Source organism: Amyelois transitella, chromosome 23 (genome assembly GCF_032362555.1).
Source record: "Amyelois transitella isolate CPQ chromosome 23, ilAmyTran1.1, whole genome shotgun sequence".
NCBI lineage: Eukaryota > Metazoa > Arthropoda > Insecta > Lepidoptera > Pyralidae > Amyelois > Amyelois transitella.
The window spans coordinates 6,956,305-6,982,641 of NC_083526.1; the positions used below are offsets into that span (position 1 = coordinate 6,956,305).

General features: G+C 38.6%; 1 protein-coding gene across 1 annotated transcript in view; it reads right to left on the minus strand.

Annotated features, from left to right (window-relative positions):
* LOC106129286 (dedicator of cytokinesis protein 1) overlaps positions 1–26,337 on the minus strand; it is a 60,947-nt gene that overhangs the window by 24,599 nt on the left and 10,011 nt on the right. The window contains exons 2-20 of the mRNA XM_060950917.1: positions 23,663–23,834; positions 21,847–21,955; positions 21,007–21,152; positions 19,869–19,992; positions 18,971–19,183; positions 18,568–18,659; positions 18,043–18,174; positions 17,486–17,609; positions 16,884–17,090; positions 15,420–15,518; positions 14,282–14,458; positions 13,515–13,627; positions 12,745–12,830; positions 12,104–12,252; positions 11,540–11,703; positions 7,074–7,257; positions 6,173–6,303; positions 5,480–5,654; positions 296–400 (exon numbers count right to left, since the gene is read on the minus strand). Of these exons, the coding sequence (XP_060806900.1) occupies positions 296–400; positions 5,480–5,654; positions 6,173–6,303; positions 7,074–7,257; positions 11,540–11,703; positions 12,104–12,252; positions 12,745–12,830; positions 13,515–13,627; positions 14,282–14,458; positions 15,420–15,518; positions 16,884–17,090; positions 17,486–17,609; positions 18,043–18,174; positions 18,568–18,659; positions 18,971–19,183; positions 19,869–19,992; positions 21,007–21,152; positions 21,847–21,955; positions 23,663–23,834 (2,702 nt within the window). The remainder of the gene's footprint in view (positions 1–295; positions 401–5,479; positions 5,655–6,172; positions 6,304–7,073; positions 7,258–11,539; positions 11,704–12,103; positions 12,253–12,744; positions 12,831–13,514; positions 13,628–14,281; positions 14,459–15,419; positions 15,519–16,883; positions 17,091–17,485; positions 17,610–18,042; positions 18,175–18,567; positions 18,660–18,970; positions 19,184–19,868; positions 19,993–21,006; positions 21,153–21,846; positions 21,956–23,662; positions 23,835–26,337) is intronic.

Below are 26,337 nucleotides of genomic sequence, written 5' to 3' on the forward strand. Positions count from 1 at the left end.
CTAAAATACCAACCTTAGATCCCCCGACTTGGCTGCACAGGAATACAAGCATTAAAAAGGCGTTTACTATATTTAAAATATTAAGCTCTAGTTTTACGGTACGATATATACATTACAGCTTATATTATGACAAAGAAAACGGATCTCTTTATAGACTTGAGTGACCATTTTAGACCAAGCGATTGTGATTGAACCAATCGGTAATTCCCCTGATCTCAGACTATTTGACCTTTTTTTGCGTTTGTATTATGTTACCTTCCAGAAGCTTCCAGAACATGAACACGGGTATACATACGATCTGCTGGCGGTGCGTGTGGTCCTGCAACCTTGCTGTGTCGGCGCCGAGCAGCCTGGCCGCCTTGTCCACCGAGCGGGACTTGTGCGCCGCGTCGCGGTCCCACTGTCACACCGAACACGCTTGCGACTGACGTCCGACAGGAGTTTTACGGGGGCAAAGCATTTTTTTTTTTTTTATTTGCAAAACTGCCAGTGGTTTTTATTGTAAGTAGTTGTGAAAGACAAGAAAGAACAGATGTATTGTTTCATTTTATTACTTTTACTAAAATTAAATCGGAAATACGATTTTATGTTAGGTAGTCAATTTATTATAAAATGAAAATTTTGTGATATTTTTTTATGTGCGCATATTTCTGACATGAAATGAACGAATTATCGACGAACGAACAAAAAGCAATCACCCATTGAAAAAAAGAAATGCTTTGCCGGAGTAACGTTTTCGGGCATCTTTCGAAAGCACATCAAATTAAAGACTGGTCATTACATTAATTGACAAAGAATTTATGAAACGAGCGAAGTCGATTCAATTCGGACGCTTCTCAACTATGGTATAATTTATTTTTTATATTGAATGAAAAAGAATTATTAAATACTTCGTAAAACTGACATGTACATTAATTGATGGATCGATCATCTATAAATTTCTCACTCTAGCTTTCATATCGACGCGGTTTAGGTACTAATAAACTTTGTAATGACCAGTCGATGCGCACGCAAGCTGTCAACTTGTCTCTTATGGAACGTCAATTAAGTGTATTAAACGGTAAAATGTCAAGTAGACAGAACGAATTAACATTCATACAACACTAATAACATTTTTAACCGAAGTCAAAAAGAGGTAGGTTCTCAATTTGACCGTACTTTTTATATATTTCATGTAGGTGATTAAATGTCGTCTAACAGACGTCTAAATTATAAAAATGACAGCTCAAAACGTCAGTTTGACAGCTCTTGTGCGTAAAACATGCGACACATCATGAGTTTGCACACGATTAACTTTTCAAGCGACATCTAGTGCTCGCTCGTTACTGAATTAATTGTTTAATTTCTTTTAAACAACATCAAAAAAAATGTTGCAATGTTATTCGGAAAAATTCACCGTTATCTTAAAATGTAATTACAGTTGAAAATCGATATATGTACATAAATATACTGAAGAAATGAAAGTTTATGTGTGATGGTGTGTATAAGAGTGTGAAAGATATTGAGGATGGAATTGAAGAGAGTTGATAACGGGTGACAGGTTAGGAAGTGATATTAGTAAAAGTGAAACACATAAAACACACACAAACCTTTAGACCAAAACATAGTTTTCTAGCTACTGATTCAAAGTAATTTAACTATGCCACAAACAGTAACAATCAAAGTTATATTAGGTTTCTTTGAAAAACTGCATCTAATGGTTATTTGAAAGATGGCCCCATATTTTGTAATTATACTTTGTTTTTATAAATTACAAATATACCACTGACGACTGTGATATGATTATTATATCTATTCGTGGACTAGAGAATACTTTATCAGATTGTTCCAAAAGCTTTTTGTGTAAAGCAATCAATAATTTGTTTTTTACCACAAAATCTTACTTTCCACTAACAGCGGAACCTATTGCTTTTAGTAATTTTCTCAAAAATCCGTTTGGATAACTAATGAATGAATGAACAAAATGGATTAAGGCACGTACTATTTAAAAAATGACAGCCAATGTCAAACGCAAACCTTCTGCGCTTACACTAAACACGTGTAGTACTTAAACGTGAAACACTACATGCTCACACACGCACACATACACACATATAATGTTAGTAGACAATAAAAATACATAAACTATTATTATGCGACTATATAATATGTCAACCATGATGACTATTTAGAATAATTTGACAAAATCCTTCTTAATATTGCAGGTTTATTTTTCATCACATGGTTTTAAATTGTCGTGCTGTCTCTGTCTTAAAAATAATAAATGAGAAAGACAGATTCAGTACTTTGAGAATTACCAAACCTGATTTCAGGCGATTTTAAATACTTAGCCAAAACATTGTATGTATAGCCTGCTATGCATAAAATAAGAAAATTGGTGTCATAAAAGAATAATTTTAGACAATTCTGATGGAAATACTATAATGACATATTGTTTGAATTTCATGATACTAATCTTAAAATTGAAGTGACGGTACATTATTTGAGTCGGTGATTGTAGTTAGCGGTGTGCACATCTCAAGATGCGGGTGCGACGCGGGCGCCATCTTGTTTTCGTATTACTAAAATGGTGGTCGGTCTGAACGTATTGCTTCTATATGATAAAAGTTATTGAGAATTTCCTTTGGAGTGGAAACACTTATATTACAAGAAATGGCATTGCTTTTGATATGCTGGTGGTAAAGTTCTTCATCTGCTTAGAGAAGAAAAAGTATGCAAATCTCCGTAAATTCCGAATCGGCTACAAAGCATTATTCCACTGTTTCAAATTATAATGATGTTCAATACAATTTCCAATACATTCAGACCTTAACAAAGCATTTATTCATTATAATTGAAAATGGTATGACTTAAAAAAAATCCATTTAAAAGTCAAAAAAGAATAGTAACATCCACGGCAGAGCCAGAATTTGCCGCTTTACTACAATTTGAACAGGTAATAGTTACTGTAGTAACATAATTCAATACAATCATGCAGAAATTTCATTAAAAAAATATATAACCAAAAACAAGATTAATTTAAGTTGAATAAATGCTTTTTTTATATTCTAATTAAGTTCTAGTATGTTAGTGACAAACAGCTGTTAAGTAGGCATGCTTAAACGAGATATTATTATTGAAATTGAAATTATCAAATGATCAATTGAATATAAGTAAGCAAGTAAAGTTTAACATCAATCAGGGTGGAGAATTTATGGGAATGGAAAAAAAAAATTACATTATTATGCTGTTAAATAATATCTATTTTCATTCCACGATGAAATACTCCAGTGAATCTAAACTTCATACATTCAAATTTATAAATTTACTATACAACCTGATGTTATTCGAAAACAAAAAGTAATTTAAAGCATTTTAAGTGTTGACGTTTGTTATTGGAGTATACCAAGTACTTACGAACCTTATTGTTCTTTTTTAGTATTATTTTCCTAATAATATGTCTAAGAGTTTTCTGAATATTCCTGAAAGACAGCTAAAATAATTGTATAAGATATTTTCTCAAGGTTTCTCAACAAAACCGATCATCCTTGGCATTGTTTTCTTACATAAATTTTAAGATTTTAAGGTAGTTATTAACTAAACACAAGAAGTTAATTATCGCGTAGCTTTACAAGTGTCAAGCTCAAACAATAATCAAGAGCAACTATTTAGTGAACCCTAATGACACAGCACACAAGTTATTAAGTTTCTTAAATCGTTTTTTGTAAGCTCACGTAGTAATTTTTTGACAAAGTAAACTACATTCCCTTGTTATCACTTAGACAACTATACACATAAGTGCTATTTCTCACATGCATCAACATGCGCGCTTACCTGCTGGCGGTTGGTGTGACGCATTCCGGAGATAGGGTCTCGTTTGGGATTCCAGTTGGACCTTTATTATATTAACTAATCCATCACGATTGCATCATAAATTTAGTTTAATTTAATCACGGCATTTTATTGTTTAAAACTTGATTCTAATGAGATAGAAACCGAGAATGAGAGGTAAAAAAAAATTAAGTTTGAAAATAAATGAAAACTTAAATTGATGTGCAGATTACGGGTCAGATGGCAGAATTTGTGTGCTTAACTATGTAATCTATCTTTTACGTATTCGTAAATAAAATTTAATTATACTTCATGACAATGAATCCGGAGTAAAAAGGGTAGAAACTTTGAAGTATTGCTCATAATAAAAATGGTACCCATTTTTTAAATATAATAATATTAAAAAAGAAAAAATTCAAGAATAAGTTTCTCCGTCAAAAAAGCGTTACCTCGAGTTAGTTGTCATTAGTTTTTACGTAATTTGATAATAAATTTCAAAGATTTTAACAGTATTATCATATATAATTACCAAATATATATTTAAGTGTTGCACAAAATGATTGAACCATAAAAAAAAGATCCAACCAGCATCCCAAAACGACGTGAATCCATAACATACATACCAATTTCAGTGTGCCAGTGCTCATTCAAAGGTGGACGTACAGACGGACATAATGTTATTTATACAAATCCTTTCCGGGACAACACTGGGTCGGTTACCACAAAAAAAAAATATACCAGAATATTCCTAAGTACGCTCAAATTTTCATACAAAGTTTTTACGTACAGCTTTTAAAAGAGACAGTGTCGCCGTGCTGTGAAGAAGGCGACTGAGTTAAATGAAGATGAGATTTATACATTGTTTATTGTTTCACACGAGCAAATGTTATTTTTCTACTTAACGCTTACTTTACCTCCTACAAAGTTCAAGCGCGTATGCCACTTGGCTTAATTTAATCGTCCTGAATGAATGAATAATTCAAACAATTAGACAAGTTATCAGAAAGTTTCTAAACGCTATTTCTACTTGTTTGAGTTTGTTTTTTTATTGAATAAACTAATAATAATATCAAAATGTCATTAAGAAACGGAATTACTTCGTACTAAAATTTGAGCGTACTTAAAGGCAGTCTTAAATATATTGCCGTAAGATACTAAATTGTGTTTCTGTAATTTTTAATATATTGATTCGAAAATGTCGGGTCAAGTAATTGGTTTAAGTGAGAATTATGTATGAATGAAGTTTTAATGTGTGTTAGTGTGTTTTAATAAAATTTACTGACGTATATGTATTTTTTTTATGTATAATATGAGTACACGGGTAGAGATATTACATTATTTTAAGCATAAAAAAACTTTTGTTTTACTTATCTCACATCATAAAAATTAAAATATATACGTTTTTAAAATTTAAAGAAATCTTGACTTGAGAAATCTTTCATATCGATATTACACAAAACTGTCGCTTATTAAAAAAAAAAAAGAAATTGATCGTTATTTTATATCTTTGACATGAATTAAACTGCTTCCTGAAAACAAGGACCTAACGTGTCCACAAAATCTTAACCCACCATCCTCTACCCCCTTTTTTCTTAACCTACCAAATCTAAAATTCATCAACCTACCATCCCTACCCATGTACTATATAGTCCCCTCCCCCCAAACTCACCTCCGCCTTGTCCTTGAGCAGCGACCTGACCGTGTGCGCCAGGTGCGGCAGCAGCGCGGCCCGCGCGGCTGCGCCGGCGCACAGCGGGCCGCGCAGCAGCTCCAGCAGCGCGAGCATGCGCTGCTTGCTCAGCTTGCACATTGACAGGGCGCTTAACGCTCGGACGAAGAACGCGCTGGAATAAAGTAATCGGAATTTACTTTCAAATTCGATGAGACTTGTGTTACGAGATACTAACTCAACGATACTGTATTTTACAACAAATACTTATATAGATAAACATCCAAGACCCAGGCCAATCATGGAAAGTTCTTTTTTCATCACGCCCTAGCCGGGATTCGAACCCGTCCCGGGTCACAGACAAGCGCACTACCGCTGCGCCACAGAGGCCGTCGTAATAATAACAAGTCCAGCTATATCGAACTGAAAGGGGGTTAGAACATACACACATACATACATGCATAAAATCACGCCTCTTTCCCGGAGGAGTAGGCAGAGACTACCTCTTTCCACTTGCCACGATCTCTGCATACCTCCTTCGCTTCATCCACATTCTTAACTCTCTTCATACAAGCTCGGCCGTTTCGGGTACTTTTGACCTGACCCTAGAACATACATACATACATAAAATCACGCCTCTTTCCCTGAGGGGTGGGCAGAGAACCTGTAGAGGGAATGGGATAGGCAGCCGACCTGAGCTCCGCGTGGGGGTAGACGGTGACGATGTGCGGCACGGCGTGCGGCAGGTACTTGAGCGCGGAGCCCTGGCACGTGAGGGCGTAGTCGCCGCAGCGCATCAGCCACACCAATGCTTCCAGTAGGTCCTGGAACAATATACATACATACATACATATGGTCAAGTCTATATCCCTTGCGGGGTAGACAGAGCCAACAGTCTTGAAAAGACTGAACGGCCACGTTCAGCTGTTTGGCTTAATGATAGAATTGAGATTCAAATAGTGACAGGTTGCTAGCCCATCGCCTAACTAAGAATCCCAAGTTTGTAAGCCTATCCCTTAGTCGCCTTTTACGACATCCATGAGAAAGAGATGGAGTGGTCCTATTCTTTTTGTATTGGTGGCGGGAACCACACGGCAATATATTGGAGCAATAATATTTGAACTTTTTGTGAATTCTACGTACCTCAATACATACATTTATATGTGCCGTGTGGTTATTCCCGGCACCGATAAAAAAAAGAATAGGATAATTCCATCTCGTGGTCTCATGGATGTCGTAAAAGGCGACTAAGGGATAGACCGAAACACTTCTCAGCCGTCTCACTATTACATATGCGAATAAAAGAGTGTTCGTAAAATTTTCGGCATTTTATATGACCACTCCATCTCTATCGCATCGATTTCGTAAAAAGCGAATAAACGAATATTGACCTAGTGCAATTTTTCCGTATGATCCAACATAGTTTAGTTTCCCCTTCAAAGATTGTGGAGGTCAGACGGGAATCACTTCGTTTAAAAACCTGACTCACCAAATCCAGGATAATGGTCTAAGGCGCGCCCTGGACATATCTTCAGAAGGGTGAAAACGTAGAAGCCAAAAAAAGAGAAGGAGAAAGTAAAGAAAAGAAACTAACCTCAAAATGCGACTTAAAATATCGATCAGTGGCGACATCTCCCAGCACACTTCTCAGCTGTCGACTGCGCACTATTATTCGCATTAAGCTCTCCACACACTTCATACACGTGAGCAGACGTTTCAGAGCCACTTCGCCGTTGTCCGCCATACGTATCACCCATATTATAACTGATATTAAGTTCCTGTGAAAGAGATAAAAAACAGTTTGATTATATACATACATACACATGGTCACGTCTATATCCCTTGCGGGGTAGACAGAGCCAATAGTCTTGAAAAGACTGAATGGCCACGTTCAGCTATTTGGCTTAATGATAGAATTGAGGTTCAAATAGTGACAGGTTGCTAGCCCATCGCCTAAAAAAGAATCCCAAGTTTGTAAGCATATCCCTTAGTCGCCTTTTACGACATCCACGGGAAAGAGATGGAGTGGTCCTATTCTTTTTTGTGTGTCCGTGTGGTTCCCGGCACCAATACAAAAAAGATTATATTTTTGAATCATCACGCCTCTGAGGGGGCAAAAGTATGGGTATTGAATAGAATAGAATGAATTCAAATTAAATTTTTTTATCTTTATATATAAAACTCTTCCGTTACTGAGTGACTGACTGACAGACAACGCACAGTCGAAACTACTGGTCGTAGACAGCTGAAATTTGGAATGTAGGTTCCTTGGGATATGTAGGGGAGCACTAAGAAAGGATTTTTGGAAATTCAACCCCCAAGGGGGGGAAAAAGGGTAAAAACGTTTCTATGAAAAATCTTATTCCTTGGGTTTATAAACTTGAAACTTGGCATAAACACGTACATAGGCAAGTAAATATGTTTGACATTATAAGTTTTTTCAAACTACCCTCCAATCGTGATTTAGGGGGTGCGATTGGGTGACTGATTTATTAACGCACAGCCGAAACCGCTCGGTATAGGAGTCTGAGATTTTGAACAGAGGTTCCTTTAGTAACATAAGTGAGCACTAAGAAGGGATTTTTGAAATGTCAACCCCCAAGGGGGGGGAAACGGGATAAACTGAGTCGGGGCTGCGGGAAAGTTCTAACGAGATACCGGAACGCAAAGGGCAACTGAAGGAACGAGGTGGGTTTTAGTCAGTAAAAGTCTGACACTCCCTTCCGTTCCACCCAGAGCGGGAGAGGTCATTTGATGATTTCCCATCCTTAAAAAAAAAGACTTTGTATGACAACTTTCAGTCGTCTCTTTAACATACATAATTATGTACATACATGCATAACATTAATAACATCACGCCTTTAAATCCCTATTTTGTGTTAACACTACCCATACAAACAGCTACGAAATTTGTCCGCATCCATTTTCACCTAAATTCTTAACGTTAATGAGATTTACTTTTTATTATCAGGTCAACCTAATACCCTCACATGTACGTATAACTTCGTAAGAATTTCTTTCAACTCCTAACCGTTGAGGAGTTGTACCTTCCATCATCAGCTCATTCACATGGGATGATGACTATCAGACGCAAATACTTAAACAGATCTATGAAATTGTCAAAAACGTAATTGCCTGTAAATTTGAGGTTTGCCCTTGATTTCCCTGGAATACCATCATCAGATCCTGACTAGGTAACAACGGGACCAACTTGAAAGTATACTCTACCGAACAAAAAAAGAATCACGTAAATCGGTCCATAAATCTCGGCGTAATCGGTATGCATAAATAAAACACCCGAATTTTATTTTCTATTAACTATCACGAGTTGTCTCGATGCTCGATAGATGGCGTTGGCATCGAGATAGATCGCGCTATGGTTTCGTTACCGTCATTCAGCCTGTGGAAGAAAAAGCCCTGTCGAGATCATTAAAAAACGCTATATATAACCGAATTACACGTGGGCGAAGCCGCGGGCGGAAAGCTAGTTCATTATAATAGGATACTTCATATCGCTTAATAATTGTCAAAACGTTTGGTTTCACAACATTGGTTGAATAGAATGGAATAGATTTATTTTCAAAATTGGATACAAGGACGTAACATCACTTAAATCTAATTATAACTACTACCGCTTCCGAAGCGCATTGCTGCTGTGAAGTGGCACATACATACATACATACATACACACCGTCACGCCTGTCTCCCATTGGAGTAGGCAGAGACTATGGATTTTTACTTGCTACTATCCTTACGTGTTCGAAATTGTGGAAGCACTTAAGAGTATGAAAGCGGGAAAGGCTGCTGGGTGTGATAGAGTGTCGGTCGAGATGCTTAAAGCAGGAAAAGGCGTAGTAGCTAGTCAGTTGTACTGCCTTTTCAATTTGTGTTGGAGAAGCGGCCGAGTACCAAAAGATTGGTGTAAGGCTGTTATCGTGCCACTTTACAAGGGAAAAGGGTCACAGCTGGACAGCAAAAATTATCGTGGTATAAGCCTGCTTAGCGTCGTCGGCAAATTGTATGCTAAGGTATTGATTAATAGAGTCAGGAATGAAACTGATGACAAAATATGGGATGCTCAAGCGGGATTTCGAAAGGGAATGGGATGTACTGATCAGGTCTTTTCCTTGCGGTGCATAGCCGAAAAGTTTTTGGAAAAGAGTCAAAAAGTCTATTGCACATTCGTAGATCTGGAAAAGGCCTATGACAGAGTTGAGAGGAATGAATTGTGGTCAGCACTTTCTATGCATGGGGTGAGCAGTCTCTTAATACGAGCACTGAAATCCTTATATGAGGATTCGAGTGCTTGTGTCAGGATAAACGGAGCGCACACTGAGTGGTTTAAGATTGAGAAAGGCGTTAGGCAAGGATGTGTTGCGTCACCGTGGCTGTTCAACCTATTTATGGATAGCTGTTTGACAGATTTGAAAGAGTCTAAAAGTGGATTAAGGATGAATGAGTTACTCGTCAAATGTCTGCTCTATGCCGACGATCAGGTTATACTGGCGTCATCAGCGGAGGAGTTACAGGAGATGGTAAACTGTATGCATGAAGCTTTAAAAGAGAAAGGAATGAAAGTGAACGTAAGTAAAACTAAAACACTGGTTTTTGAAATGGAGAAAGAAATGACAGCATGTAATATTTTGATTGGAGAAGAAAAAGTGGAGCAAGTGAAAGAGTTTGTATATCTAGGATCAAAGTTTACATCAGATGGCAAGTATGATAGTGATATTGAAAGGAGAGTGAACGCGGGGAACATGGTGAATGGAGCTTTGCATGCCTTTATGAGCAGTCAGAAACTATCCAAAAAGGCTCGACTGGCTGTGCACAGGGGCGTGTTGGTCCCGACATTAATGTATGGGAGTGAAAGTTGGGTATGGCAAAAGAAGCATGAAAGCAGAATAAATGCAGTGGAAATGAGAGCGTTAAGGAGTATGATGGGTGTGAAATTGAGTGACAGGATAAGGAACAGCGTGATAAGGGAATGTTGTGATGTGAAAGAAGATGTAGTTACAGGAATAGAAAAGGGTATGTTAAGATGGTTCGGTCATGTGGAGAGGATGAATGAAAGCAGGTTGACTAAGCAGATATACAAGGAGAGTGTGGAGGGAAAGGTCGGAGTGGGAAGACCTAGACGAACGTATCTTGATCAAATTAAGGACGTCCTGGTAAAGGGTCAGGTCAAAAGTACCCGAAACCGCCGAGCTTGTATGAAGAGAGTTATGAATGTGGACGAAGCGAAAGAAGTATGCAGAGATCGTGGCAAGTGGAAAGAGGTAGTCTCTGCCTACCCCTCCGGGAAAGAGGCGTGATTTTATGTATGTATGTATGTACGATCCTTACAGATCCTTGATCCGTGAAGTGGCGGGGAATTAAATATTTGTAATCCTTTAATGAATCAAGTAATCCCTTTGGTCGTCCCGTGATATTGCCGTATAAATTACATTAGCTAATACATACGTACATAAAATCCATATTACTAATAGGGTGCATTTTGCTTACATTAGATAATAGGGTGCATATATAGCAACCTGTCGCTATTTGAATCTCAATTCTATCATGTCTGTCCAAACGGCTGAATCAGGTCTATCAGTCTTTTCAAGGCTAATGGCTCTGTCTACCCCGCAAGGGGTAAAGACGTGATTACATGTATGTAAGTCTTATGAATTTCAATGTAACTTACATCTTTATCTATACAATAATAAAATTGAAACTAACCCAATGTCTGTACTTTAAAGATATTGCCACAAAATCGATATGAGTGATCTGTTTTGACCAACTGCTAGCAACCTGGATATATACATATCACACACACATCTTTATCCCTTGCAGGGTAGACAGAGCCACTCGGCTTGAAACGACTGAAAAGCCACGTTCAGCAGTATGGCTTTATCATTGAATTGAGCTTCAAATAGTGACAGGTTGCTAGTCCATCGCCTATAAGAAAAAAATCCCAAGTTTATAATCCTATCCCTTAACGAAACGAGATGGAGTAGTCCTATTATTTTCTTTTATCGGTGCCGGGAACCACACGGCACAGAACTATATACTAATACTCACTCGTAAACAGCTGCGTCACAGAAGCTCCTGTCGATGTACACGTGTAGAACCGGCTGAAAGTGTTGGTACTTGTGGTCGGCCACCAGCGATATGACACAGAGCAAACAATCCAACACCAGAACGCCGTAGCTGTCGTCTGAGTAGCTTTTACGGTCTTCCTCCACCTGGAAGTGAGAAGATTCTTTAGAAGTTGGTAATCGGAGTAGATTTTACGGTCTTTCTCTACCTGGAAGTGAGAAGATTCTTTAGAAGTTGGTAATCGGAGTAGATTTTACGGTCTTTCTCTACCTGGAAGTGAGAACATTCTTTAGAAGTTGGTCGTCGGAGTAGATTTTACGGTCTTTCTCCACCTGTCACTATTTGAATCTCAATTCTATCATAAAGCCAAACAGCTGAACGTGGCCTGTCAGTCTCTTCAGGACTGTTGGCTCTGTGTAACCCGCAAGGGATATAGCCGTGACTATATGTATGTAAGAAAATTCTACCCCGCAAGGGATATAGACGTGACTATATGTATGTATGTATGTATGTAAGAAAATGACGTCGACCCCATGATATAAATACCTCAGTGAGAATACTGAAGAGTGCGTCCAGTATATCCTGGAGGAACTTGACCAGTTCTGGTCCGGGGACGTTCAGCAGCCTCCTGAGAGCCGCTCGGAGACCACCTTCGGCGTGTTGGGTGCTCCATTTCAGTACACCTAGGATTTCCTCTGTGAGAGAAAACAAATATTTGAAACGTGAGTACGTCAATTTTCTGATGGCAAAATTATGGTAACTGAAATTTGCCGTGCCGTGTGGTTCCCGGCGCAAATAGAAAATAATAGGTCCACACTATCTCTCGTGGATGTTGTAAAAGGAGACTTAAGTGATGTGCTTATAAACTTGGGATTCTTCTATTAGGCGATGGGCTAGCAGTATGTCACTATTTGAATTTCAATTCTATTTTTTATTTATTTATTTAAACTTCATTGCACAAGATACAAATGTATAGCACAATTGGCGGACTTAATGCTAGAAGCATTATCTACCAGTCAACCATTGGGTCTGACAGAGAACTTTATGTGGGGTTAAACTAAATAAATATATTTTTACCTACACAAAATATAAAATAAAATAATTATAATATACATACATAAAAACTACAATAGATAATACTATCTCTAAGATAATATACTATCTTAAAGCCGAGATTCCTTACTTACCCCTTTGGGTCAATTTTGTAGAACATAGTTTCGTTCCAACATGGAGAACGTCACGATGTATCAAAGCCAGTACGCCTCGCGTCAACCTGTTATAAAGAAAAAAACCATTTTTTTTAATAAATAATTATAAATATAAACTGGACATATCTAAGAAAAGAAATATGTGTAAATTATTGTTTTTAGTGTTATCTGCAAAGCATGAATCAGTTTTTTGTGTAAATACTAGCGTACACAAGGAGGCTTAGAACGTCAAACTTAAAAACAAGTAAATTTATATTCTTGAAGGCTGACCGGCGGACGAAAGTTAATACATAAAGTTATATACGTAATAATGTGGATGAAACGAAGGAAGTATGCAGAGATCGTGGCAAGTGGAAAGATGCAGTCTCTGCCTACCCCTCCGGGAAAGAGGCGTGACTTCCTTCGCTTCATCCACATTCATAACTCACTTCATGCAAGTTCGGCGGTTTCGGGTACTTTTGACCTGACCTGTTACCAGGACGTCCTTAATTTGATCAAGATACGTTCGTCTAGATCTTCCCACTCCGACCTTTCCCTCCAAGTACGTATGTACCTATATATGTATGTATGTCTGTACGTTTGTATGCATGTATGTATATATGTTTGTACGTATGTATATATGTATACCTATATGTTTATACGTATGTATGTCTCTACGTATGTATGTATATATGTATACCTATATCTTTGTACATATGTATGTATATGTCTGTATGTTTGTTATGTCTGTATGTAAGTAAAACACGCACCCTCTCTCCGCGCCGGCGGGCAGCTCGTCGCGGCGCGCGGGCATGGCGAGGCACGCGGCCGCCGCCTCGCGCTCCGCGGGCATGTCGGAGTTCGTCGAGCGTTTCGGATCGATCTGGACATATAAACATACATACATACAATCACGTCCATATCCCATGCAAGGTAGAGAGCCAACAGTCTTGAAAAGGCTGAATGGCGACGTTCAGCTTTTTGGCTTATATAAAAAAAAAAGTTGTAAATATAAAGGTTGACTGGAATAAATCCCGATTGGGATAAGTCCGTCGTTGTATATCCAATGAGTTTTATATTTCATTTCATATGCAATAAATGAATGATATATAATGATGAATTATATATGCGATAAACAAACATAAAGGAGTAAATGAAAGCACTTTCAAAAGGAAATTAAACGCCAAATATTTCATGTGATTTTATGTACGTATGTTAATTCTAATATCATCTTTTAAAACGAATGCACTGTGTGATCTTACCAACTTACCTTCTCTCTCATACATACATATAATCACGTCTACATCGCTTGTGGGATAGACAGAACTAACAGTCTTGATAAGGCATCTCCCTCACACACTCTTATCCTCTCTATCATATTTTCGGCAATTTGTGTCGGAGATTATATAGCTCCAATCCGTGAAAACTTTGCTTGCGCGATTTAGGTTTTTCGCTGATTTTGACTGATAGCGTCGCGTAACTTTAATTTTGTGACTTGTGTCGTATAGATTTCGCCACAAACATTTAACACACTTACCTTATAAACGGCCAAAGCATGAATGTTGTCTGGTATAGTAGTTCCTTCCTTTTGCATCAGTCTCAGGTAAGACATGGCAAAATGTCTCTCTGCCCTGTCTTTGGCCTCGTTCGAACTTCTATGGCGGAACAGGAACACTATGTGAGCTTCTTTGAACTGCTCTATATTGAGGCACACCTGTCAGGAAATCAATAAATTACATACATACATACAGGCTCTGTCCACCCCGCAAGGGATATAGACGTGTCTATATCCCTTGCGGGGTGGACAGAGTCAACAGTCTTGAATAGATTGAAAGATTACGTTCAGCTGTTTGGCTTTAAGATAGCATTGAGATTCAAATAGTGACAGGTTGCTAGCTCATCGCCTAAAAGGAGAATCACAAGTTTATATGCCTATCCCTTAGTCGGCTAATCAATAAATTAATATAAATAAATAAAAAAAATATTTATAAACTTATTACACAGTTAGTTAAGTCTCGAAGTTAGTTCGAAACTTGTTGTTACGAGATACTAAACACAATGATACTATATTTTATAATAAATACGTATAAAGATAAACATTCAAGTTCAAGACCCAGAGCAATCAGCAAAAAGCTAGTTTTTCATTATGTCCTGGCCGGGATTCGAACGTTTAACCACCATTCGTTGGCATGCAAATGCACATTGAGGCATTAAAATAAAATAAAATAAAAAATCTATTGACATTCGCTCATTGTAGCAGGAGCGATGATTCGGCTCGACCGCCACTAAAGGGAAGATCTTCCGCCAGGCTGGTGTGACGCCTGGGGAACTGCTTTTCCTACCATGGTCAGAGTCGGAGGTTGTATTTATGCTCCAATCCGTGAAATCTTTGTAATCGCGATTTAGACTCTTCGCTACTATTGGCTGAGCGCGTCATTTTCTTTGCTATTGATTGACAGTTGTGTGACATTTAGTGATGTCGTCACACACATAAAATCCCCCAAAACATAAATTAACTCGACGTGAGTCTTAAATTTTAGCTCGGATTCCATTGATAGCAAAAACAAAAAGTAACGCCACACACTTAAAACCCCCCAATACATACATAATCTCGACGTGAGTCTTAAATTGTTTCTTAGATTCCATTGATCGCAAAAACAAAAGTAATTAATTACCTTTAAAACTTCCTGCCATCTCGGCTTATCGTCGTGATAATACACAAGCGATGTGTACTCGTCCATTAGAGGACCTCCTGCCCCTATTGATATCACGCCCTGTTGACAAACATACATACATATATATTAGACACTCTTCTGATACAGGTGTATATACTTACATATGTACATTTACTTTACTTATTCACATCTTGTAGACTAAAGCATGTTCAATAATTGAATAAGTATATACGGGACTAATAACACAGATTGAGTTAGCCTCGAAGTAAGTTCGAAACTTGTGTTACGAGATACTAACTCAACGATACTATATTTTATAATAAATACTTATAGACATAAACATCCAAGACCCAGGCCAATCAGAGAAAGTTCGTTTCTCATCATGCCCTGGCCGGGATTCGAACCAGGGACCTCCGATGTCACAGACAAGCGCACTACCGCTGCGCCACAGAGGCCGTGCCGTCAAATGTTATTTTTTAGAGCTTAATAAAAGTAGTCTTTATTGACGTCATGCCGCTGCGGTTCCCTCTGTGCCCTCTTTAGAGCCCGGGGCCCCCAATACCGCGCCCCGGCCCTTCTCCTTTGGTCTACTTTAGCGCTCACCAGGTAGCTCGCATAGCTTCTAGCGGCTACTTGCTGGATCTCGTGTCTATAGCTAAACCCACGACCTCTTAAACATTGTAAATGTATTCCTAACGAAAGTTGGAGTTATTCTATGGATTTCTTGAATTGTCTCTCGTCACCTTTGCCTGCGACGTTTTACCCAAACGTCACAAGGTTTTTACACGAAGCGACTCCCGGCTGATCTCCTAAATCTCTCATTATACAAAACAAGAAAAGAAAGAAGAAAGAAAGAAAGAAAGAAAAATCGTTTATTTGGTACATTAACAAAATATAAATTGGAATCAGTGAATTTTAAATTACATGCATGCACCAAAAATGGCCCTCGCTCAGCGTGGTTTTCTGCGAGTACCATACTAAAAAAACTAAACATTAAAACTTAAAACTAAGAGTTACACTAAATTTGAATATACAGAAAATTTTTCATTATAATACTCGTATAATAGCATTATATACAAATTGCTGCAAAATTACACGTGAGTCTAAATATCTCATACTGCACGTGACACTGACCTGCAGAGTGTCCCCGTGCGTGTCCACCTCGATGTTCCTGTCTCTCACACTGCACGTGACACTGACCTGCAGAGTGTCCCCGTGCGTGTCCACCTCGATGTTCCTGTCTCTCACACTGCACGTGACACTGACCTGCAGAGTGTCCCCGTGCGTGTCCACCTCGATGTTCCTGTCTCTCACACTGCACGTGACACTGACCTGCAGAGTGTCCCCGTGCGTGTCCACCTCGATGTTCCTGTCTCTCACACTGCACGTGACACTGACCTGCAGAGTGTCCCCGTGCGTGTCCACCTCGATGTTCCTGTCTCTCACACTGCACGTGACACTGACCTGCAGAGTGTCCCCGTGCGTATCCACCACGCGCGCGGCCACCTCGATGTTCCTGTCCGAGGACTTGCTGCCTTTGGAGAAGGAGCCGCCCACCAGCGTCACGTACAGCTCGTTGCGGGCCAGGCCGGGCAGTATGACCTCGGGGAAGCCCATCTTGCGAGCGATCACCGTGTTGCCCACAACAAGGTGGGCGTTCTCTTCGCGGATCTGAGAAAAAAAAAACAGTGTTTTTGGGTAATTAAAATCGTCCATATAGGTATACAATAAGAGAAATTTGACAAGAATCCTAAGGTTTTTCTTATTTTTTCCTCTAAGTCTTATTTGTTTTAGTTAAAATTCACATTTTTTTTAAATTATTATAAAAGCTATTATATTTTAACGATGTATTTATGATTAAGTCATTTGATTTAATACACAAAGATCATTAATAGCCAAATCATTTAGCTTATGACAATTTTTTTTTTATATACAATATAAGCTGAGATAACATTTACACATCCCACCGCTGCCACCTAATATTCCAGCTTAATGAAAAAAAAAAAAATTGGGTAGTTAGTCCATAGGCCCTTAAAATAAAACCAGAAATTAATGGAAACAATTACCTGTTTAAGATCCCCTTCTACCAATTGCAACGTCACCCAGAGTCCTTGATGATTTTTGGTGTCTTTCAGTTCGCGATTCGCCATCACCTTCTTCAGAAGAGAGTCCAAGTTTTCTTTCTCACAGCTGAAATAGGAACCCATTTATTAAAAATTCCGATTGAATACGCCTTTAAATGTTCCACTCATTAACAATAGTGCAATATCGTTTGATCGAAACTCAGAACCAGAGGAAACATTCAAGCTGTATTTTTTTTTAATTAACATTAAATTTAACCTTAATCTGCTTTAACACTTGCTAAGTATAATAAATAAAGGATTTCTATGCTAGTGTTGTTGCAAAGAAGTAAAAATTGTGTGTGTCAGCTGCTTTTATTTCCAAGTACACTGTAAAATTTTATAAAAAAGAAAGGCTTATAAATCTCATCTTAAAGGATCTTCTTTTAGACGATAATCTATCTTCCAACAAAATCCTATCATTTAAAGTCTTCTTTTATATGAAATCCGAGTACTATGCAAAGGATAAAAACGTGATATGAGTAAATGAAGACAATACTCACGCGTGGAATGGTAATTGTATTTCCTTGGCTACATCCGAAGCCACGATTCTCGTGATATCAGCACACGCCACGCCGAATGGTCGTCTCATTCTGCACGTACTGACTTGAGGCGGCTGGGCTACTGAACTTCTTCTGTGAATAACATTGAATAAATGTTTTTTGAAGTCTGCATGATTTTTTAATATGGGGCCAAGACAGATGATTGATAAAATTGTACACCTTGATTTCTAAATATTCCATTCCAAACAGAGGAGAAATTTGTTAATGAAGGTGGAAGGTGTATTCTCGATGGAATTAATGTTTTCAAACTTTAGGCAATTAAATAATTTATGTCGCTTTTGTTTTTTTTTTTTTTTTTAATATTTCAACCATATTCAATAAAGACGCCAAGAAACAAATAAATAATCTTTACTTTTTTGCCTTGCCACGTTCAAACTATTTTCAATTCAAATTTTAAATGGCCTTGCGCAACAATTAGAAATTCAGAGTAACCTGAACCAAATTTAAAAAAATTATTATGTTTACCTGTGATCAGTTATTTGTGGCTCCATGGAGCCTATTCGGACCACGTGACATACTAGAAACACTTTTTCCTTCTTTATATCAGAAGGCAGATCCTGGAACAAAATAAGATTTATAATAGTTTTTACGAAAGCTTTTGATCTGATTAATCAAATATCGATAAACGGAGACAACTTTCCACATTGTTGTTATAATAATTATGCGTAGTTTAGCCATTTTAATTCACCATTTTAAAATCAATATCATCATTACATACTGCATCGGTTAACTATAGGCTATATTTCAGTAAATTTTTTGTCGGGGTTCCTCAAGGGTCACAATTTGAGCCTTCACTTTTCCGTGTTACTTAATAATAGCAACTCATATATACTCGTATAACTTTATAATATCAACTTTGGATGCTCACTGTAAACACTAATTGTTGAGACACCAGACTCTGTTGTGGCCATTTAATAAGCAGGTTCTCTGTGATCCTGTTCCCGAGGGCGTCGTGTAGACACAGCAATAGTTCCGCCGAGTCCGACATCCGACACACGAAGTTGTTCACTCGTAAAGCGAGTGTGTATGTTCGAGCGTTAGCTGGTATGGTGGGAGGTGGGGGAGTCGTCGGGGTCGTTTCCTGGAAGAGATATTGAAGACATTTTAATGTGATGAACATTTAAATATAAAAATTTTCAGGGCAAATTTCATCAAAATTTTCGCTTCGTTTTTATATCTATCTGTTTATAAGAAAAAAACTAAGAACCTTCCTTTTTAAAAAGAGTAAGTGTTAAGAAAAAGCGTAGTCAATGCAGAGTTTACTTCGGATGGCAACTCGGTATCGGACAGCTAAAAAACGCCTTGTGTAAATAAGAACTTTTTTTACTTCGAATCAAAAACTTACTTATTTTCAATGCTTACTCCAATGTAGTATAATATTGGGTTAGTATCTCGTAACACAAGTCTCGAACTTACTTCGAGGCTGACTCAATATGTGTAATTTGGCCCATATATATTTATTTTTTTACTTTATTGACGTCCGATGAAAATGCTGCAGTGTAGTTTGTTCCGCCGCTTCTTCTACACATGCGCTTTGGAAGCGGTAGTAGTTATAATTAGATTTAAGTGATGTGACGTCAATAAGTGATACCTTAAATCCAATTTTGAAAATAAATATATTCTATTCTATTTAATGATTTTAACCCAACTGTACAACTAGCGGGCCCAAGGCCCTGGAGCTTAATAGCAGAGATTGCAACTGGAAACACGCAGAGATGAGAAAGAGAGAGAGAGAGAGAATAACCAGAATAAATTGACAAACTCACCATATTCTTCTCAATCCGGGCATTAGCTTCGTCATGCATCGCGTTCAATTTGTATGTGGACGTCGAGAGCGGGTCTACAAGATTACCGCCGGCGTTCCTCACTGTTAGCTCCATGCCTAGTTGTCTGAAACGTTAAAGTATATATATTGCAGACCTGCATTCGATTTTTCTGACCGTCGGATGACGATGACGACACGCCTTCATGAGAACTTTTGGTGACACTATTAGATGGTTTTGTTTACTACTGTGCCGTGTGGTTCCCGGAACCAATACAAAAAAGAATAAGACCACTCCATCTTTTTCCCATGGATGTCGTAAAAGGCGACTAAGGGATAGGCTTAAAAACTTGGGATTCTTTTTTAGGCGATGTGCTAGCAACCTGTCACTAATTGAATCTCAATTCTATCGTTAAGCCAAATAGCTGAACGTGGCCATTCAGTCTTTTCAAGACTGTTGGCTCTGTCTACCCCGCAAGGGATATAGATGTGACCATATGTATGTATTTGTTAACTAATGAATTATACTCTGCATGCTCATGATAAAATTTCCTGTTTACTCTCTCTTTCTCACTTGCTCTCCCCTTTTCCTCGTCTCCGCGTCTCTCTTCCCCGATTCATACAACTAGGATATTTTCAAGGCAAGAGTCAATAGGCATTATTTGAGCTTGCGTGCACCACCTTAGGCCTCACCTTGCTTACCACCACGCTGATTATAGCCAAACGCACTCAAATCTTATATAAAAAAAATAATAATTACAATAATGCACCTAATAAAGTCTTGACTTTAATAGAAATGTCCTGTCGTCCATTACTCACTCCATAGCCCAGCAATCCTATCCACTATCATCCCATCCGCACGACAAACAAACTTTTGCCTGGCAATAGTTTGGCAGCTGTGGAGGGCTGTCGGTTGGTGTATCCCAATGGTTCACCAAGGGACATATCTCCACAGCTGCAGCAATCTCCAAACAAAAGGTACCAAAGGGCTTCTTCATGTTGGCTTCGGCCCCATGAACGCCTCCCAAATGACTCGTCAACATTTACATGTACCAACATAATAATAATACTTTCGTGTTTCTTTAGAAGTCAAGACTTTCTAGAAGAAAAAAACCATATATGTATGGTCGTGGTGACGTCACCTGTTCCCTCTTTCAATGGTGAAGACGGACGTCCTGGCGACCCTCCTGAGCTGGTCCTGGGGCAGAGCGCCGCTCACCACCTGCGCTCTCAGCTCGAGCAGCGCGAGCATACTCACTTCCATAAACTTGAACTTCTCTTCGTTTGACTAGAAAATAACATTAAAAAGTTTATAAAAATAAGTTTTAGAACTTTTTTTGCAGTATGGTTCCTGGCACTTAAAAGAAAAATGGAAAAGGACAACTCCATTCTCTTTCCCATGGATGTCGTGAAAGGCGATTAAGGGATAGGCTTATGAACTTAGGATCGTCTTTTTGGCGACGGGCTAGCAACTTGTCACTATTTGAATCTCAATTCTATCATCAAGCCAAAATGCTGAACGTGGCCTATCAGTCTTTACAAGACTGTTGGCTCTGTCTACCCCGCAAGGGATATAGACGTGATTATATGTATGTATATATTTTTTGAACTTTTTTTGCAGTATGGTTCCTGGCACCTAAAACAAAAAAAAAGGACAACTCCATCTCTTTCCCATGGAAGTCGTGAAAGGCGATTAAGGGATAGGCTAATGAACTTGGGATTCGTCTTTTAGGCGATGGGCTAGCAACCTGTCACTATTTGAATCTCGATTCTATCATCAAACCACAATGCTAAACGTGGCCTATAAGTCTTTTCAAGTCTGTCGGCTTTTCTGTGACTATATGTATGTATGTATGTCAAATTCAAGCACGGCGGTTTCAGGTAGATAACCTTGAAATGACATTTCACCAGAAAGTTAATGGCTCGGTCTATCCCATTGGAGATGAAAATGATATTTGTGTACAAGTTACACGATGACTCACCCTTACAATATACAGTTTCTTCAGATACTGAAGCCACTCCCTCAAAGTGACCGCTATGTCGTGGGCGACGCCGCTGCCGCCAGCCGAAGCCACCACTGTTTCACCGCATCTGAAAATTGGATTAATTTAGTTTATTTCTCTTAATTTCTAAGAAGCAAAAAAAAATATTTTGATCGAATAAAGCAAAAAGGAACCATTAATACATACCAAATATAAAAAAAAATTACGGAGATGAACGAAGGACAGAGATGCCGTGTGGTTCCCGGCACCAATACAAAAAAGAATAGGACCACTCCATCTCTTTCCCATGGATGTCGTAAAAGGCGACTAAGGGATAGGCTTACAAACTTGGGATTCTTTTAAGGCGATGGGCTAGCAACCTGTCACTAGTTGAATCTCAATTCTATCGTTAAGCCAAATAGCTGAACGTGGCCATTCAGTCTTTTCAAGACTGTTGGCTCTGTCTACCCCGCAAGGGATATAGAGTGATCATATGTATGTATGTATGAACGAAGGACGCTCCACTTAACTCCGCCCGACAAGAAATAGCTCTTAAATTTAAAAAGAAGAATAAGAAAAGGTTCTGGTAATGCCCCCAGCAAAATCTATTAAAAAAAATAAACATTTTATATTATTTCATTTTACACAGCCCAAAGTTCAAGGCACGTAGCTGTTTTTTATGTAGTCATTTGATCTAGGAGTGCACACGTGAGGACTTCCCGAAATTCCCGCGGGAACTTTTTCATTATATTTAGTTTTACACTTGACTCGTTTTACATCATCACACAAAACATCGTGAGGAAACCTGCACATTCAGGAAACTGGATGTGTAACCATGATCGATCCAATACGGGTTAGGTTTACCTGCAAAGGTTGCAGAGGTCAGATGGGAGTCGTTTCGTGTAAAAGAATCTCACCCAATTCAGGGTCCATGATCAAAGGCATACCCCGGGCTCCTCTCCAGAATTGTGAGGATGCAACCGGGACTAAAAACCACATACATACATAAAATCACGCCTCTTTCCCGGAGGGGTAGGCAGAGACTACCTCTTTCCACTTGCCACGATCTCTGCATACTTCCTTCGCTTCATCCACATTCATAACTCTCTTCATGCAAGCTCGGCGGTTTCGGGTACTTTTGACCTGACCCAAAAACCAAGAGAAAGAAAATTCCGTTTTGCACTTTAGACGTACTTGTGTTAATATCATACATATATCATCATAGAATGTTAACCCAAAGGTGCGCAGGGTCACATGGCTAGCGATCCTCTCGATAGGAACATTCGATTAAAATCAGATCATGGTCAAGTGATCATTGCGTATGAACGAGTTCGTCGACCATTTAATCTGCATGAATCACTACCGTTTAATTGAAACTTTATCAGCTCGTGGCTACTGGGAGATGATAAAATTATATTTACAAATAATATAGAAGTAAATTACAGACACAAATTATACTTAAATTTTTTGCTACCAACCGAAAATTTGTTTGTTTGTTAACTTTTAAATGCATGTTTCGCTACCAACCGAAAATTTGTTTGTATGTTTGTAAACATTTTATTGCACATAAAATGAAATAAAACAAAATACAAAACAGTCATTGCTGTAGTATATGCTATAGTTTTTCGCGCGCTTATGACCAAGTTTCTACACAAAGCAACTATTGTCTGAACTCCGCAACCTTGCAAGAGAACATAACCAAACTTGGTTACTCATCCAGCCGGTTAAATATGCTGGTTAGTCAACCAGCACTCCAACAGTCTTCAATGCATCCGACACTAGAACCTCAGACTGAACCAGTCTCCCACCAACCAACCTTTCAACAGTGCACTCCCGCGCTTCCACATAAGACTTGGGGAAGGCGCCGCTCGCCTCCCTCCTGACGCTGGTGCCCCAGTACCACTCCTCCGTCTCCCCCTCGAGGTGCACCAGCTCGCCCACGTCCAGGGACAACTGGTTCGGGTTGCTCCCAACGAAGTTGTATATAGCTGGAATGAAACAATGTGGATAATGTCTGGGCAGTTTAAGAAATAAATTCACGAGGGCATAATTTTGCATACTATACTTATTGTGGGGTTAAAATTTGACCTCTCAGTTTTTCGAGGCTGTTAGCTCTGTCAACCCCACAAGAGATAAAAACGTTATACATGTTCATGTATATGAATTTAGTAGCTGAGGGATTTCACCCCCGTGAATATTGATTTATGCTCTATTTTCTCCAAAGTCAGCTTTTGAAATAAAAATAACTTCAATACGAGTAATTGATGATTTTAAATATATCTGCTCAATCAAGTTCTGAAGTTTTTTTTCCGGATTTTGAGACTGGAATCACAAAACTGTGTTTACCCAAAACATACACAATGGACCGGCGGTGAAAAAGGTGAGATTTAGGTTCAAATCTCGCGTAGGGCATAATTTATTTAGTTGATCACAGCTTTGCATATGCGTTAGCAGCGCACTTCTTTGATTATTCTGATCGATATATCAAAATTATGCCCGTAGCGAGATTTGAACCTAAACCTCACCTTTTTTACCGCTGGTCCACTGCGTTCACGCAAACAGAGAAAGCACTCGGCAATGTCAATTGCGCAATACAAATTCGCACAAATATCTCCGGAAGCAAATCAAATAAGGTGTGGCATAATGTATGTTAATTTGCCGCGTGCGAATGAACAAACTAATGTGTGTCCGTCTTGTATTTTCAATGGGTATAATTTGGCAAGTCTTCGACCATGATTGGGGATGGTACGAGGTAAACGTATCTAATTATTGTAAAATTTACATACATATAGTCACGTCTATATACCTATCGGAGTGGACAGAGCCAACAGTCATAAAAAGACTGAAAGGCCACGTCCAGCTGTAATGGCTTAATGATGAAAATGAGATTCAAATAGTGATATAGGTTGCTAGCCTAACGTCTACAAGAGGAATCCCAAGTGTATAAGCTTATCCCTTAGTCGCCTTTTACGACGTATATGGGAAAGAGTTGCCTATTCTTTTTCCTTTTGGTGCCGAGAACCAACCAATCAACGGCGATGGGCTAGCAACTAACTATCAATAATTGCCATAATTGGCCTTTTTTCGTGTCGTGTGGTTCTTTCTCATAAGTAAGGGATGAGCGTATAAACTTGGGATTCTTCTTTTAGGCGATGGGCTAGCAACCTGTCACAACTTGTATCTCCATGGGAAAGAGAAGCGAGTAGTCCTATTTTTTTTTTTTTTTTGTTGGTACCGGTTATCATATTATAATATCTAATCCTATGTACTGTACATAGACATACATACCAATCAATCACCAACATACTGACATCCGTCTGAACCGTTAACGATGCTAATTGTGGTATTAGACAACAATGATTAGCACATCCTGCGCTTCGAATAGTGTACCTTTCTTTGGGACAATGGCTCGCCAAATTTGTAACGAAGACATGTGAATAAGATGGTGTTCACATTGGCGAGACTGAACAACTTATACATACCTACATATAGTGCCGTGTGGTTCCCGGCACTAATATAAAAAAGAATAGGACCACTCCCTCTCTTTCCCATGAATGTCGTAAAAGGATTCTTCTTTTAGGCGATGGGCTAGCAACCTATCACTATTTGAGTCTCAATTCTATCTTAAAGCCAAATAGCTGAACGTGGCCTATAAGTCTTTTCAAGACTGTTGGCTCTGTCTACCCCGCAGGGGATATAGACGTGACCATATGTATGTATGTATAAAGTCACGCCCATATTCCTTGCGGGGTAGACAAAGTCTAGATTCTTGAAATGCCACGTTCACCTGTAGTATGGCTTTATGATGGAAATGAGATTCAAAAAGTTGGAAATCAGAGAGTATTACTATTTCAAAACATACATGAATATACAACACATCTGCCTACAGGTAGACAGAACCAAAGAGAACAATTTCGAAAAGTCTTGAAGGCCAAGTTCAGCTGGATGCCTTAATGATGGAATTGAGATTTAGATTGTAACAGGTTGATATCCCAAGAATAAACGAATTCTATTCAAATAGCATAAATGCCGGGAACCACACGGCTATTACATAAATGCTATTTGAATTAATCTAAATTTAGATTAATTTTCAATCAACCAATAATATGCCATCAGCCAACCACTTACCTTACCTACAAATACCTACTATTGTTATATCCAGTCTCGTCTCTTTACAAAACACAAATGTTTGGACAGTTTAAACGGCCAATCAGAACGTTTCGCGAATAATTCAAATAGTAACGTACTCACATCTAACAATTGTGAACACACGCGTGAGTCACTGCGCATACGCGCACCGAAATCATGACCTGCGCTTGATGAATGCTGAACGATGGTGATAGAGCTAATAATGTTTAAGAAACGACATTTTATTTTATTTATTAAGTATCCTTACTGTTTTATTATTTTTAGTGTTAATTGTTAATTCAATAATTATGTGTAATTAAACACGTGCCACGTAAAAAAATATTATGTCTCTTATATTGCGTG